Source organism: Stigmatopora nigra, chromosome 21 (assembly GCF_051989575.1).
Source record: "Stigmatopora nigra isolate UIUO_SnigA chromosome 21, RoL_Snig_1.1, whole genome shotgun sequence".
Classification (NCBI taxonomy): domain Eukaryota; kingdom Metazoa; phylum Chordata; class Actinopteri; order Syngnathiformes; family Syngnathidae; genus Stigmatopora; species Stigmatopora nigra.
Window position 1 is genome coordinate 1,892,501 of NC_135528.1, and position 17,500 is coordinate 1,910,000.

General features: G+C 36.6%; 3 protein-coding genes across 5 annotated transcripts in view; 2 read left to right on the forward strand and 1 right to left on the reverse strand.

Annotated features, from left to right (window-relative positions):
- samd12 (sterile alpha motif domain containing 12) overlaps positions 1 to 17,500 on the forward strand; it is a 303,220-nt gene that overhangs the window by 57,445 nt on the left and 228,275 nt on the right. The window lies entirely within an intron of this gene.
- On the forward strand, positions 5,421 to 12,466 carry herpud2 (HERPUD family member 2). The gene is made up of 9 exons (XM_077743596.1): positions 5,421 to 5,507; positions 5,886 to 6,137; positions 7,767 to 7,844; positions 8,374 to 8,475; positions 8,641 to 8,762; positions 8,867 to 8,980; positions 9,061 to 9,351; positions 10,593 to 10,701; positions 11,650 to 12,466. The coding sequence occupies exons 2-9, from the start codon at positions 5,988 to 5,990 to the stop codon at positions 11,824 to 11,826; spliced, it is 1,143 nt and encodes a 380-aa protein (XP_077599722.1). The 5' UTR covers positions 5,421 to 5,507; positions 5,886 to 5,987; the 3' UTR covers positions 11,827 to 12,466.
- The window catches only part of LOC144214875 (sodium bicarbonate cotransporter 3-like), a 34,012-nt gene continuing 32,875 nt past the window's right edge, over positions 16,364 to 17,500 (reverse strand). For all 3 annotated transcript variants that reach the window (XM_077743593.1, XM_077743591.1, XM_077743590.1), the window contains one exon: positions 16,364 to 16,904. In XM_077743593.1, coding sequence (XP_077599719.1) covers positions 16,823 to 16,904 — 82 coding nt within the window. In that variant the 3' untranslated portion in view covers positions 16,364 to 16,822. The remainder of the gene's footprint in view (positions 16,905 to 17,500) is intronic.

A 17,500-nucleotide genomic window follows, 5' to 3' on the forward strand; every position in this document is an offset into this window, starting at 1 on the left:
GGAGTTGTGTTTGTGGAGGGAGATACGGAAAACAAACTGGGTCGGGGCTCTCGAGGACCGGACTTGGATACCCCTGCTCTAGCTACATTTGAGATTTCTGATTATTATTTAGGAATTACGTTGGATGAATCAATCAATCAAAATCCTATAGGAAAAAAGTGTGTGAAATGTTAATACTTTCATATGTCGTGTTACCAATGGATGCCAAAATTTAATATGCAACCCTTTAGATCACAGGTGTCAAACCAACACCACTAAGGGCCAAGTGGGTGCAGGTTTTTCGCCCTACTGAAATAGGGCAGAGAGTCATGCCAATGACTAGGTCTGCTGGAAGAGACAGCACCTGCCTGCAATCTACTGATTACACTTATAAGAGAACAGATTGGTGAACAGGTGCCGTCTTGGTGGGCTGGAATGAAAACCTGCACCCACTTGGCCCTTTCTGGAATCAGTTTGACACCTGTGCTTTAGGGGATATCAATATGCATAAAGCATTAGAAAGACAGATACATAATAAGAAGGGTAGGTGGCTCAATTTTTGTTTTTTTTAATTATTATTTTTTGACAGGGTCTGTATATTGATAACATAAATTGAAAGAATGAATTTGAATCATAGCGCTCCAACATACTGTATATATAAGAGATGGGCAAGCAATTAAGACAAACCTAAATGACTCCTTGCTTGTTTACAATCAAGCGACACTAAACATACTAATGTATATTTTGCCTCAGTCAGGTCAGCAGAAACAAATGTTGAAACTAAGTACAAGTGCATCACACTAGTAGCACCTTTGATATTCTAAATGGACCATTAAGTTGGACATTTTGACAGAAATCTACTCATAACGATGCACTAATTTTAATAAGTACAGTCGATTCATAATTTCCTACATGTAAGAAAACTAATTGAACGACATGCTGTGTACTATATTTCCAGCCCACACACACAGGGAACTCCTCTTTACCATGAAATTCATTACCATGGTAACTGAGTTTGACGCATCATGTCCTTGTGAGCTTCTTCTGCAAGCTTTGTTGCAGTGGCCTTATATTTCCTTTTGTATATACGTAAATTGCATACATTTTGTCCCATAAGAAAAGTATGACCAGAAAACAATGCTCAATTTTTTACTATACATTCAAAGCCCCCCACTAACCTTTTTTTAAGAAATGTGCAAAGGAAAAACATTTTATAAGGTTTAACTTAAACACAATGCACCAATATTTCCTATTGTAATACACAATTTAGCTAAAATGAGGGAAATGGTGAAAAGAGTTGGAAAACCTATTGAGGATTTCTGCTATCTATGTAATTACAATGACCTGCATCGGCCGTTATTGTCTCGCAGAGAGCCTCTGCTTCCGGCTGTAGCTCAATGGTGAATACTAATGTCATAATTATCGTAACCGAGCAACAGGAAGTGGGCTGCCCCTGATGGCAAGAAGAGAAAGGGAATGAAGATGAACACATCACTCAGACAAGGAAACGACTCTTGCACTCAGACCTTATGAAAGGGTTGAAGAGGGGGAAATTGTGAGCATTATGTGCTGGTTAGAAACGAGTGTAACACTGTCTGACCGCTTCCTCCTATGTTTGATGATTTGTCTGGTCTTAACACTACCTGTGAATTTTCTAATATTGCACCTAACAAACAAAACGTAAACTGATTTTTATCTAATAAGCAGCAATAGTGGGAATGTCTCTATATCACATATTTTACTAGAACGCTCTGTAATGATAATGGTTAGGCATTTATAATCCTTCCATCTAGGTAGCATACATTTAATCAGGTTTTTTCATCACAATTTCTTTAGTTCCTATTTAATTTTTATGTCAATTTTTCTTCGTTCTCACAAACCCTCTTCTCTCCAGTTAGATTTTCCGAAAACACAGAATATGAACAACCAAAACGAAAGTGTGTCTATCCCGCCCGTGGCACATTATGACCTTTACAGCCTTTCAAAGGTCAGATTTACATTCTGTGTCCAGGCATGTGAACAGAACAGGTTTAAATCTCATTGTACTTGTACAAGATCCTTCCTCCCATCAGCTGTCAGGCTCTTTAACCAAAAAATGGCTGTGGGTTAGGACCTACCGAATTCTTATGCATGCGTATGTGTATGTATATACGTGCTTGTATATACGTGCTTCTATATATGTATGTGTATATGTGTATGTGTGTATGTGTGTATGTGTGTGTGTGTGTGTGTGTATGTGTGTATGTGTGTATGTGTGTATGTGTGTATGTGTATATGTGTGTATGTGTACATGTGTATACGTGTATGTGTATACGTGTATATGTGTATACGTGTATATATATATATATATATATATATATATATATATATATATATATATATATATATATATATATATATATATATATATATATATATATATATATATATATATATATATATATATATATATATATATATATATATATATATATATATATATATATATATATATATATATATATATATATATATATATATATATATATATATATATATATATATGTATGTTGTATTTTTTTCCAGCAACAGTTATTATTTATATATTTATTCATGTATTTATTTATTAACTTATTACCTATCTATTTATGTCTAAAATGCCTTTCCTATTTCTGCACCCCCACCCACTGCACCCACTGTGGCCCTTTGTGGATTAATTGCTCGCACATGATTTAGAAGTTCTGTTGGTAGTCATCCCTTGAATTGTTGTCCAATGAAATTTTCCCCAAAAATCTGATTGGTAAAACAATTAATTTGTGATTTAACAAAGGGGTTACATTCCCGCTCAAGGGCAGGTAGCTTTGCTTGTGTTTTTCCGCAATTAAACTTTATATACAGCACTGCTTTTCCCTGTTCATTACATGTATGAAGTAGTGTTTTACAAACTGAGCCCCTACTTGCATACCCCTTCAGTATTTTTAATCATTAGTTCTTCATTTAGGAAATGGAAACATCTATTTTAGAACATACAGTCACGTTCACAATGTAAGCTAGGAGACTCAGTTGTGCATGTTACAGACTGCTGAGAACCCAATTCATGGTGGGCAAGGGGCCATTGAGAAGTAACCAGAAATAGCACATTATGGCTGTACTTCCACACGTGTCACATTCATTCGTAATAGCTTCTTTAAAGAGCGGTGGACCAGGGTTGTAATGCCTTTCATGGAAACTAAGAATAAAGGACACAAATAGTATTACATTAAAGGAAATGCTAGCCACATGTCTCCATCCCTATTATTATCACTTCCATTTTAAGCATGAAGGGAGGGATTTCTCTAGTCCAGTAGGGTGCAATTGACCTTGTCTGATTTGTGCTTGTTTCCTTCCTGTTTTGCAATCAGTGGGCCTTAATTTTATAGAAGGTTGAGCCATTTCTTCATTCATTCATTTTTAAAACTTTTTTAAAATGTAAGATTGGCATGAGAAAACACATCACAGTACCAAACGTACATTAGCTTGTTGCAATTAAGTCCTAAATTGTGATATAATTACGACATACAGTAATGTAAACGGCAGGTATGGGAAAATATCATTATTTTATACTCAGAATTCAAAAGGAAGCAATTTTTCATGATTTAGGTCGGTTGTTTGTATTATGTTACCCCAGAAGCACAGAAATTTGTGAAATTTTCAGATGAAAGCTAATAAAATCTGGAATATAGACACAAGTATATTGTCATGTACTTTCTATTGAATACATACTATATGTACACAATTACAATGCCAACAATTATTCATAAAATATATAGTATACTTATTGTAACAATCTGGAGACCCGGCAGCTGAGTGGTTAGCGTGTCGGCCTCACAGCTACCGATTCAGGGTTCTCCCCCACTTCAGGTCTGGAGTCAGCTGAGATAGGCTCCAGCACCCCCCGCGACCCTTATGACAATAAAGCGGTTCAGAAAATGGATAAATATTGTAACAATTTATCATCAACACATTGTTATTATTAATATCTCTGTATTTACAAAAATATTGCAATATTATTTTTTGCATGACAGGAATAAGATAATGTATGATTATTATGATTATGGAAATTAAGGAAAGGGCAAACAACTATACGTTTTTATTTCCTCTTATCCAATTTCAAGCACGTCAAAGTTTACTTTCTTTTGTTTTCATTTTGTTCATTCAATCATTTATTTAGTCATGCTGCACTTTTAGTTGTGACAATGAATACATACTGCCTCCTAGTGTTTGATAATGATTCGTCAATCCCTTTCATCATAGTACGCTGTACCGTGTTGTTGAAAGTCAATATAATTATGTAATTAGCATAAAAAAGCATTTATATAATTAGTATTGAATCACAACAAATGTCTCTAAAAGATTTCACAGCTGGCAGATAATGTTGATGTTAAAAAGTAGGTTTTTCTGCTTATGTGCAAAAACATTAAAATAAATAAATAAAAAAGACTACTTTTATGAATTGAAACATCCATTATCCTAATCAGCAAAGCCTGCTTTTTGCAGCACGATATACACATTCTGTATTTGAGCAACTCAACTCAAACAACTCGGAGACACTTTCTATAACTATCGTAGGGTCACGGAATGCAGTGTTACTGAGGGCAGGAGGTGACAGACTAAAGTTGATGGTGACCAATCACAGTCAGACTAGTGAGACTCAAGGTGTGGTATAGCTAACGTTAGTGGTAGATGGACTTCTCGAGTGGTATGACAAAGAATTACAGAATTGAATAGTTAGAAAATTAAATTCGATTAAACATGTTTGTATGACCCGGCTTCAAATCTAAGTCGGTCCACCTGTGTGGAGTTTTGCATGTTCTCCCCGGGCCTACGTGGGTTTTCTCCAGGTACTCCGAAAAAAATTAAATTCAATGAAACATGTTTGTATGAGGCGGTATGGCGACTGAGTGGTTAGCACGTTGGCTCACAGTGGGGGATATGGGTTCAAATTCAGGTTGGTCCACCTTGTGTGGTGTTTGCATGTTCTGGGTGGGTTTTCTCCAGGTACTCTGGTTTCCTCCCAAATTCCAAAGACTTGTATGGTAGGCTGATTGGAAACTCCAAATTGCCCCTAGGTATGAGCGAGTGTGAATGGTTGTTTGTGTCCTTGTGCCCTGTGATTGGTTGGCCACCAATTCAGGTTGTCCCCCACCTCTGGCCCAAAGTCAGCTGGGATAAGCTGCAGCACACTCCGCGACCCTAGTGACGATAAAGCGGTTTAGAAAATGAGATGAATTGGTTACATTGAATATTTTACAGAAATGTGCCACATTGCCCACAACTGCATCTGCATAAACACATGATGAAGAATCAATATGAGATATGAAAGTCACTAAAATGGTCTGTTGAAAAAAAATAACGGTGCCTAAATACATATACTAGTTTGAATAACTGTTTTGCTTTTTAGTGAAGTGCATCATTTGTACTTTGGGGGGCGCTCCGTGGCTTCAACACGTTGCAAAACCGGTCGAGTAAGAATACAGCTGGGCTTGGCCAGATAGGCGTAAACACGCAAGGTAAACACAATTTGTTTACATTTTTTACGAAGGCAGCAACCCCATGATGCTTTTATTTGGCTATTCTGATGTGTCTGCTAATGTTTTTGTCTTTGTTTTCACGTAAGAGAATTCATTAAGCCGGGTTAAAAATCCAGTCACGCTAATGTTAGCTCTGCTCATTTCGATTTACATTAACAATTATCATGATCTTTCTCAACTAATGAAATTGTCGAGTAATTATAATGCTTGCAACAGTTTCAGTACGTTTTTGGGTGTATTTTACAGTAATGTCATCGAGAGACTATTCTGTTTTGTCAGACTGCCACACCATACAAAAACGACTCGTGTGTAAAGGTGCTCCTTTGTAAAATATTGTCATATTTTTCCTCCCTACAGATGAACTTCACGTAACATTTGCGTTCCTCTGGTGTTCTCTCGAAAACACCATAGCAGCTTCGCATCTTAGTCGGACTGGGTTTGACTCTCAAATGATTGAAAATGATGTCTCCAAGTGTTATGGACGGTCCGATTACACTTGTCATTAGGGCGCCTAACCAGAAGTATGATGACCAGACAATTAACTGTTGCCAGAATTGGACTGTGGAGAAACTCAAAGCCCATTTGTCAGATGTTTACCCAAGCAAACCGGTGAGCATTGAACAACACTTGATTCACACGCCAATTCTTCTCATCTCATTTTCATAACTGCTTTATCCTCACTCGGGTCGTGGGGGTGCTGGAGCCTATCCCAGGTGACTTTGGGCCAGAGGTGGGGGACATCCTGGTGACTAGCCAATCACAGGGCACAAGGAGACAGACAACCATTACACTCATACCTAGGGGTCAATTTAGAGTGTCCAATCAGCTTACCACGCATGCTTTTGGAATGTGGGAGAAATCTGAAGTACCCGGAGGAAACCCACGCAGGCCCGGGTAGAAGATGCAAACTCCACACAGGTGGACATGACCTGGATTTGAACCCAGGACCACAAAGCTGTGAGGCCGACTCGCTCCATCCGGGCCGCCCTACGTCAATTCTTATTGAATAAAATATATATTTATATATAATAAACGTAATTCTTCAAGGGCGGCCCGACGGCCGAGTTGTTAGCACGGAGGCCTCACAGTGGGGGACCTGGGTTCAAATCCAGGTCTAACTACCTGTGTGGAGTTTGCATGTTCTACCCGGGCCTGCCTTGGTTTTCTCCAGGTACTCCAGTTTCCTCCAAAATTCCCAAAACATGCATGGTAGGCTGATTGGACACTCGAAATTGCCCCTTAGGTCTAAGTTTGAGCGTGAATGGTTGTCGTCTCCTCGTGCTCTGCGATTGGCTGGCCACCAATTCAGGGTGTCTCCCACCTTTGGCCTGAAGTTAGCTGGTATAGGCTCCAGGACTCCCCACGACCCTAGTGAGGATAAAAATAAAGAGATGAGGTAACCTAAATCTTCAAAAAGATTTCAAGACCTGTTTGGGGTACTACTTTGTGCAGTTTAAATCCCTGTCTCAAGTAAAGAGATTACATTGCCAGTCGAGTAGCTGAACTTTCACAAACTGTTTTTATTCAAAATTAGATACCAGAATTACTATACAGTGTTCCTCCGCTACTTCGCGGTTCAGCTATCGCAGATTCAGAGCTTCGCAGATTTTTTTGGGGGAAAAAAATACAAATATTACATTGAAGCAACATATTTTACAGTTTTTTTGCTATAACATGAATTTCACTCTCTCTACCCGTATTCTATATGGTATACTGTATACAGGGGGGTAAAAGTATTACATTGAAACAACATATTTTACAGTTTTTTTTGTTATAACATGAATTTCACTCTCTCTACCCGTATTCTATATGGTGTACTGTATACAGGGGTGTAAATATTTTTTTAAAAATTAAAAAAAAAATATATATATATATATATTTTTGGAATTAAATTCAAATTAAGCATTTTTGAAGGGGAATCCCTACTTCGCGGAAATTCACTTATCGCGGGTGGTCCCGGTCCCCATTAACCGCGATAAGCGAGGGAACACTGTATACATCCTATTTTTAATATATTGATAATGTTTGACATGAACCCTTTATGACCCTGAATCATAGTAAAGAATGAGAATTCAAGGATTTAAACCATGATGCAGCTAAGTTGAATATGAAACAGGTTCTCTTTACGTCAATTGTTCTGTTTAAGACAGACTTTACTAATTTATGTTTAAAATGCAAATTCTACTAACAGAAACTCAAATTAGTTTTCTCCTCTGATGTCATACAAATTTGTTATAGAACTCTAAAGATCAGAGACTTGTGTACTCCGGCAAGCTCCTTTTGGATCACTTCACATTAAAAGATGTGCTCAGAAAGGTAACTGTTCACTTCCCTACTTGGATACAACTATTTTATTTTACAGACGCACTGGTTATAAAAGAAGAACTCTTCTTTTCTAATAATATTTAACATTTAAAAGTAAACATGCATACATACTCTCACTTCCAATGACACCTCAAAAGGGTGTGACATTAATTTTGTTGTGTGTATTGTGTTTATGTACACATTTTGTCAGAAGTAGATTGAGCATTTACATGTTATAAAAGCATACCTGTCAACTTATACATTTTTTGATCATTTCAATTTGTGTATGCCATATAACCACTTTTGTACAGGAAAAAAATACGCAATGTACAGTCTAACAGCCAGCAACATCTGCAGAATCTTGAATTTAGTGCGTATTTAAACTTTTAAGTGCACCTTTTGTGAGTAAATATGTGCTGTGTTGTGTTTGTGGTTTATTATCGCTTAATACGGGGAATTGTAATCATTAATAAGGTGCACAATTTGGCCGAGGTTGACATGTATGGAAAAGAGACCTAACAAGCTATAATGGCTTTTACAGCAAGATGAGTATCATATGCTCCACCTGGTCTGCCCTTCCCCGACGCCACCCAGTTCTCCAAGCAGTACCCGCAAGCCTCAAGAGAGCACAGCTGAACCCATGGTGAGTTTAACGACTACGCTATAGTCACTCCTCTTTTCCACTATTTCATCAACAGTCCCACTTGGTTTCATCATCCACCTTCATGTCACAAGCTAACCCCCAAGAGGACTTCAACATACAAATATGAACACCTATTGAATCATAAATTGATTTTCTCATTAATAGGTCACTCAAACTGCTAGTCATTCCTTCACTGGCCAAAACAGCCAAAATGTGGAGACCAGTGACGGGCTTAGACAAAGAGTACCCTTCTCTTATGACCAAATGCATCAACAATTTATGCAAAGGTGATTCAATACAATTGTTAAATTTTGTTCTGACAAATAAACAAATGATCAATTTTATCCTTTGTCAACGCATGCACAATTTTTTGGGGTGATCCTTTTTCTAGCTGGAGTCATTTCTCTGCAATCACGACCCCTTCCACAAATATGAACCCCTATTACAACCCTATGACTCTTGTGTGGTGGCAACAGCTGTATGCTAGACAATACTACATGCAATAGTAAGTCTCTACACTTTACTACTTGTGTGCAATTGTAAACGGTTCAAAAGCTTGACTCGTTTTCCTCTCTACCTCACCAGTAATATACTGGCAGCCTCCTCCCAAAACCTCACGCACAACCTGCCCAGAACTCACCCACTATCCCAAAGAGACCCTCTGAGCCCCCATCCTCGGGTGGATCGCCGTGGAAACCCCGAAGTGGAAATGAACGCTCAAGGAGGAGAGATCCTGAATGAAGACGACCTCAACCGGGATTGGCTGGACTGGGTGTACACATTTTCTCGGGCTGCCGTCTTACTTAGCATCGTGTACTTCTACTCATCCTTCAGTCGCTTTCTTATGGTGATGACTGCCATGCTGGTGCTTTACCTGTAAGTGCTCCTCATTTACAAAAGCACAGCTATTCAAACTATGTCATTTTGGTCATTATGGCAGCTTATGTCGCATGTGGCTTATTCCATTATATCAGAGACTGGTGTATTCTGGCAAACTCCTTTTGGATCATTCATTTACTGAGCCGCTTTATCCTTACTAGGGACACAGGGGGTGCTGGAACCTATCCTAGTTGACTTCAGGCCAGAGGTGGAGTGGGGTCACTCTGTACTGGTGGCCATCCGATTGCAGGGGACGAGGAGAATGTCAATCATTCACTCTCACACTCGTACCTAGGGCAATTTAGAGTTTTGGAATGTGGGAGGAAACCGGAGTTCCCGGAGAAAATCCACGCAGGCCTGGGGAGAACATGGAAACTCCACACAGGTGGGACCAACCTGGATTTGATCCCAGGTCCCCAGAGCTGTGAGGCAGACGTGTAACTACTCAAGCCGCCGGGCAGCCTTCCTTTTGGATCACTTTATATTATAAGATGTGCTCAGAAATACTAAAAAAATACATAAGATATTTTTAATGACACCTCAAGAGGGTATATAGTACATTATATATATTATACAGTATATTGTACACTGCGCTATTAGTTTTAATTATTTTAGGTCTTCACTAATCATTAGGAAAGCTGTTTTAATAAATGAAAAACAAAAAAACACTTACTTTAACCTGTTTTATAAAAATGTAAAACTGTTGACATTTAAATTTATAAGATAATTGCATAATTGCGATGTTTATTAATCACTGGATACATTTGTGTTTAAACAGTGTTTTTACAATGGTTATGGCTCATTGTGTGCCTATAGTAAAAACACAGTAAAAAAAAGTAAACTGCTGAGAAGTTGACCTGACAGAAATAACAGAAGTTATGATAGAATATGTTAACACTGGCTAACTATTTAAAGCATTGTTTTAGGTCTGACAGCTGTTTTTGAACGGGAAAAAAAATCTATGCTCTATTTAGCAAAGATTGTACGTAGTGGTCATTTTCATACAAATGTTTATTGCGGTCTGAGTACTTTAATCTTTTAGAGACTATGTTACATTCCAACTTGTGTATAACTTTAGAGTTCACAATTGCTGTAGAAATCGAATTCATAAATTGAGGAACTGCTTTGTTCTTATGGAAAAGTTCAAACAAGTTGACTTTTTTCATAAGGCTGTATGTTGGATTTTTATTGTCAAGCATTTTTATATTTCACATGTGTAATGTCAATTTATTTTACAGTCATCAAGCTGGCTGGTTTCCTTTTAACTTAGAAAACGAACTACAGCTTCCTGTGGAAAACCCAGAAGAGGTGGAGGCAGAATTGCAGAACAATGACCTCCATGGAATGGTGTGTATATGAATGTCTACATCAATTCATACTGTTGTAAACGACTTACAATAACCAGGCAGACCATTACAACTACTTCAGTGATTTCAACTTGTGACCTGTAAGGCAGAATAATCACTTGTCTATCCAAATAATTAGGGACCATTAAATATTTTCTATTTTGTCGCTAGATACTTAGCATTGGCGGCAATTCAGCATCTTGATAAAGTATTAGATCATTTTAAAACACATTTAATCTCAGTAAATAAGGAGCAGACCTTGCTATACACATAGGAGGCTGCCATCTTTATAAAAAAAAGTCAACTGGTTTAAAGGTCAAATTATACATAACAGGATGCCTGATCCCAAATTATTCACATGGATCAAATTTATAAATGTGATCAATTATATTGTTTAAGCCAATATTGGTGATTGCAGAAGAAAAACTTCAAGTTATGTTTCAAATTCCCCGTATTCCAAACCAATTTAAAATGATTCTAGTGGTACCTTTCGATCTCTTTCTGTTCTTATAACAAAAAGAAATGAAAATAATTTCTCCCCAAACTCAATTGGCAGAATTTAAGTTAGTAATTAGGATGTTGTGGGAAATAATACATAAACTGGCACATCATACTCACCTTTGCCTTTAGAAGTCTCTGCTTGATAAACAGTATTTACTGAGAACAGTTCAGATGGGCCTTTTGAAGTCAGTCATTTCAACACACCACATTAGCCAGTATTTTAATCTTTGAAATGTATATAGTCTCCTTTCATTAAGTCGTGCACCCTGGAATGATACCCAAAGAACAACATTAATTGAGGTGTGCAGAGTTATTTAACTTGCCCAGCTACTTTCAAAGCAAAGTTCTCTACACTGTTTTTTTGAGTATTTTGCCCCACATGTCTATATCTAAATACACATGTTGATGTTGGTATTGATCCTATTTCCATGTGATCTGCCTTTTGTAGGAACAAGTGGCAGAAGACAGCTCGGATGACGACGAAGAAGGGGAAAGTGGCGAGGAAGGATCAGAGGATACGAATCACATCATCCCCCAGACAGGCATGCTGTCCTCCATGTGGTCATTTATTATCACTTTTTTCATGTCACTAATTCCCGAAGGACCACAAAATGCTGCCAACTGACCCAAACCTCTTTGAGTTACGTCAGGCTTTGTCACAAATGACTTCTAGTATATTAAGTGGTCACTTACTCAGCTAGTTATCCCCTCCACCCCTTATTAACTGAAGATTGGACATTAAAATGAGGTTTGTTTGGAGTGCCATATTAGATTAGTCTGATAAACACTTAGTTGTTCAATGTATAGCAAAGCACCACCAGGCACATTGAAGAACAAGTATAACAATAAGGTAAAAAGATGCAGTTCTTAAATTGAGGGATGACTTTTTGTGCTTTTTCAATAGTGATGGTGAAAGTGTGATGTGGTACGGTTAGGCTGTGTGTGGAAGAATTAAACGAGGACTGTTGTAAAACTGTCAGATCTGTCAGCACATAGAGGAAATCAGAAATAAGATGGCTGATACTGTTTGACATTAAAAATGTTATAATTAAGGCAATGTAATGATTGTTTTTTTTTCTTTTTTGGATGTGCCATTTTGTTGTTGGTCTAGATTTTCAAATCTGAGCAAAATGATCGAATAATGCTCAACTATGCTGCTTCCTGATGAAACTTTGGAAGTAAAAAAAAATTTACACAAGCCTTGTGTGGTTGATGATAATCAATGCATGACTCAATATTATTAAATTACTTTTAGACTACTACAAGCTTCTACTTGTTTCCCCCCTCTGGATCCAGCGACATTGTCCAGTGTTGCTTATTTAAGGATTTTAACAGGCTAATGTACTGCATGTTTTAGGGTGCAAATTTCCCATAATACAATGGCAAAATATGGGGTTTAAATGGCAGTGCGACTTGTGTGGGTTATAAAATTATCAACTGGACATTTCCTTTCCATCTTTGCCAACACAGTTGGTAGACAGGTGTTCATATCTGCAAAAGTGTGGAAATTCAGCTGGGTAATTCCTGCCCAATGGTTTCATGGGTGGTTGTGTAAATGTGTACAATCACTTTGGGTAGGCCAGACAAAACATAATAAAGAAATGTAATGAGTGGGTAACAATTTCAAATATTTTTATTATATATTTTTTTTTAGTGGAGGGGTGGCGAACAAGTTAGACGCAAGGATGCAACATTTTAAACAGTGAGGGTCAAAGAGTCTTACGTCAGAAGCAGCATTAAACAATGCAATCTCACAAATTATTTTTTAAATAGTTTGTTTTTAATGATTTTAAGGGATAATAAAAATAATAGAAACATGAAATGAGGCAAACAGCCACAGTATACACAATATAATAAGAGCCAATGAGCCACGTGCGGCTTGAGAGCAGTTTGTTCGCCACCCCTGTTCTAGTTCATCAGAATATTTGTCAATGATATTGAACTAAATTATTCAAATTATCAAGTAATTTTTTCAGATATTACATTTCATTTCGTGAAAAAAAGGGAAAAACAAGTTCATATTTTTGGGTATTTTGGTATGCAAGTACTATATTGAAAATATAATTTTATACCATTTATCCCCATATGGATTTCTTGGTCCCGTTATTTTGATTGACCAACTGATTGTTCCCCCAATGAAGAAGAAAAATCTAATTTAGAGGTGCTGACAGAGTAGTCCTTAAGCTACCTCCAGCAGAGAGAAGCATGTGTATATTATCAGACAAAGGGAGGAACACATGAGCTGTCATTTTGTGTTTGAATATTATTTTCTCCATTATTCTAGTTCAAAGAAAGCTGTTCATATATTTTTCTAGTCAACCTATTTCATATTTTTGGCACCATTTTTACCAAGTCTAGTCTTTTCCTTTCAAAAGGGTTACTTCTGGGATATAAAGCAGGTACAGTGATCCCTCGCTACTTCGCGGTTCAGCCACCGCGGATTCAGTTTCGTGTTTTTTGGGGGGAAAAATACAAATATTACATTGAGACAACATATTTTACAGTTTTTTTTTGTTATAACATGGATTTCACTCTCTACCCGTATTCTATATGGTGTACTGTATACAGGGGGGTAAATTTTTTTTTAAAAATTAAAATTAAGCATTTTTGAAGGGGCATCCCTACTTCGCGGAAATTCACTTAACGCGGGTGGTCTCGGTCCCCATTAACCGCGATAAGCGAGGGATAACTGTATTCCCAGTTAGTCTTTTTTTTTTTAAGTCACCCCCACTGTAATTGTCAAGATATACTCAATCAACAAATCAGAGCATTTATAGAATATGAACTTACCTCTTGTAGAAGCATATTACCGGAATGAATCTAAAAGAATCAGGATGACCAAAGTATATAAGAATGGCAAAAAAGTCAGTTAATGCTTATTAGGTTTATTGCTTTTCATCTTGACATACAGTAAGTCATCATTCTTGCTTACAAGAAGATAGTTTACTTCCCTTGAATACATATCTGCTTGAATCAATTCTGTATGCTTGAGTCTTTTGTAGGTTTTGTATAATAAGTTGAGATTCAACAGACACTGTTTAATATCTAATGACTTGATTGGTTTGTGTTCATTTCCAGTCAGAAGTCAGACATTTGTTGCGGGATCTAACATTATTAACCATGTTTTTGTGGAACGCCTAACTCCAGACATGATGTACCATCTATATTGCAATCAAATGTGCAATATTTAACAGAAAACAAATACCAATAATCAAAAAAACTGTTTGTAACTGGTAGATGATCTAAATCCAGCACTGGAGTATGTAGCTAGAGGCTAAAATTTGAACACAGATATTGCCAAACAATACACTAGTAAATAAATAGTGCACTGGTCCACTCTAAATTGATGTTACTTTGTTTATGGCATTCATTTACTGTCTATAATAGTGTGGATATACGTTTATCTGGTCTGAACACTTAATTAGAAGTCCGACACTTGCACATAGAGAACTCTGACAAGGCACATAGTCACGACAGCTACATACAGATAGAGCAACAATTATTCCTTACCTGGTTAATAGCTAGTATCATGAATCCATATATATGGAACATTTATTGCTAAAACAAGACTGTACTCAGCGTAAATTAGAACAGCTCTGTAGAATATAAATGTCACATTTACCGTAGAAATTGTGCTTTGCATAAAATGTTTCGCATCATTAAAATAAAAAATTTTGTCCACCACAAACACACAATAAAATAATATAGACAGTATAAAAATAGATGCAACTAACTGGGGTCACATATATTATAATATACCTTTTACAACAACATTTGGCTGGTGTTGTTTCATGTGCGGGAGTCTGCTGTGTGTTGTCGGCAATAAAACATGGCGGGAACTACCACAAAGTACAGTGGAACGCTTAAAAGTTTTACAGAAAGAAGAGTAAATCTAATGAGTAAATATATATACCTTGAAATCTGACTGGCTCAGTGATATGGCAAGGTTTATATATATTTGTTGCAGTTCTGATGCAAATTTGTGTTACTTTAAAAACAAAATAGGGTATAAAACTTATATATTTGGAACAAAACTGCACAAATTGTGCTTTGTTGGTATCTTTTTTTTTCCTCAAAAAGCAGATAAATTAGGAGTTACTGGTTTAATTTCAAACTCAATATGATTTATAGTTAGAAAACTGTCATTCTGAAACAATAATTTGCGGACCTACTTCACTAAATTGTATTACCACGATGGTATGCTGCCACATGCCAAGTAACATTGACAATCCATACCACTTCCAGATTATAAATCTCTTTAAAATTAAAATGGGAGCCATAAAACAAGAGTTGGAAACACTTGAAAAAAAAAAATTAAAATAAAACAACATCCACAAGTATATAATAGGACAGTGAGCCTACATTATTTGAGTTTACCACTGAGCTAATGGACCATTTCCAATGAAATCATGTTGTCAGATTGAAAATATTAGCTTTCAAATATACAAAGTGTAATTTCTTTAGTTGCGCCAGCTTTACAGTAAGTGACAAACAACCAAATTAACACAAACAAAAAAGTGATGTTCTACAATATAGACGAGGCTATTTTAACAGCGAGAATACATTTTTATTTTGTTTAAAAGGAACTTTTTATTCGATTACCTATTCAATATAGATGTAGAAATTATCTGGAATAAATTGGAGTTTGCAATATAAATAGTCAGAAATACATTTCCTATAATTTTCCTTTAAGGTTTCACTGTACTTTGTTACATCCTTTATTTACACATTATAACGTCAATGCCAACTACCATTGAGCAGTGATACTATCTATCTGAAGTATAAATATTCATAATAAAAATCATTGATCAAAACTTAAATGGTAGTGACAAACATTCTGTGACCGCAGTCAGAAATCCTTAAATGATTCCTGAGTAATGTAGTAATTGAAATTTCAGTCAAAACTTAAAACAAAATAGGGAGAAGCAAAAATTAATAATCATATTACCAAGATTCATTTGGATAAGAAAATTATGCGAGCAAAGTGCTTACTGTACAGTACAGACTTCATATGGCCTCTGATGTATTTTACACAACATTACACATTAATTACAGTAGATATTATACCTGCGTTCATATTTAACCTACATATACTACAAGAAAATGTTTCAGATGGAAAAAAAGTGATGACATTTGAGCAGCAATGTTCTCCTAAGCAATATGATTGTATGACCTGCAATATAGTTTTCTGTGTCCAATTATTTTAAATTCTTTCAAAGTACCTTGTGACAAAGTTTTGAGACGCTTATAGCTGGCATGAATATATCCTGAATGACGCTGGTGTATTCTCAATACTACCTTCAAACACTGTGCTGGAGCATTTTTACAGTAGAGAAAAACTAGAATGGTGGCTGAAATTAAAATAAGCATTCAAAGATACCCACCCACCTTTGAGGCCCATTCCTTTGGCATCAGATGTGCAAATGGTAAATACAATAAAGTCACCACATTGGGCAGAATTTTGTCATCTACACTAAGTCACACCACTTTATTATATAGCAATTTGATGGCCTGCAGTGGTGGTGCTCACCTGCTGTGATGAAGATAGGTTGGCACAGAACACTTGACTGCTTGGACAGTATGTTGGTGCCCCTGTTGTTGCTGTTTGTGTCAATAAATGATCACAAAAACGTCTCTGTGGCAGAACTCTCTTTTGGTGAGTCCGGGCTGATGTCCACTCTAACGCAGGCTGCCTTCTCCCGGCTGTTAACATGGAAGCAACATGGACAACGACAAAATGAGACAATGTTGCATGTTTTAAGAACGAGTAGAAAGTAGAATACTGTATACAGTGGAACCTCTAAAATTAGTTTTTATTGTAGATCAACTTTAAGCTAAAAAAATAGTTTAAAAACCATAGTGTATAATTTATCATGCATGAAGGCAAAAGGAAATACTGAATTACAGTACCTTTTTTCTCAATTTGCCTAACTTTGCATCAATTAGGAGTACAGTGTTCCCTCGGTTATCGCGGTTAATGGGCACCGGGACCACCCGCGATAAGTGAATTTCCGCGAAGTAGATTCCCCTTCAAAAATGCTTAATTTGAATTCAATTCATTTTTTTAAATTTTTTGTTTAATCTTTTTTTTTCAAAAAAAAAAAATAATAATTTCCCCCCCCTGTATACAGTACACCATATAGAAAACGGGTAGAGAGAGTGAAAGTCATGTTATAACAAACTGTAAAATATGTTGTTTCAATGTAATATTTGAGTTTTTTTTCTCCCCAAAAAATCCGCGTAGCTGAACCGCGAAGTAGCGAGGGAACACTGTATACTGCAAATGAATGTTTCTCAAC

What these genes read in the sequence shown, in the direction of transcription:
- herpud2 (XM_077743596.1), top strand. Translation starts at nt 5,988, where the DNA reads ATGATGTCTCCAAGTGTTATGGACGGTCCGATTACACTTGTCATTAGG. An exon ending in CATCAACAATTTATGCAAAG is followed by an intron (nt 8,763 to 8,866) that starts GTGATTCAATAC and finishes TCCTTTTTCTAG; the next exon opens with CTGGAGTCATTTCTCTGCAA. An exon ending in GCCATGCTGGTGCTTTACCT is followed by an intron (nt 9,352 to 10,592) that starts GTAAGTGCTCCT and finishes TTTATTTTACAG; the next exon opens with TCATCAAGCTGGCTGGTTTC.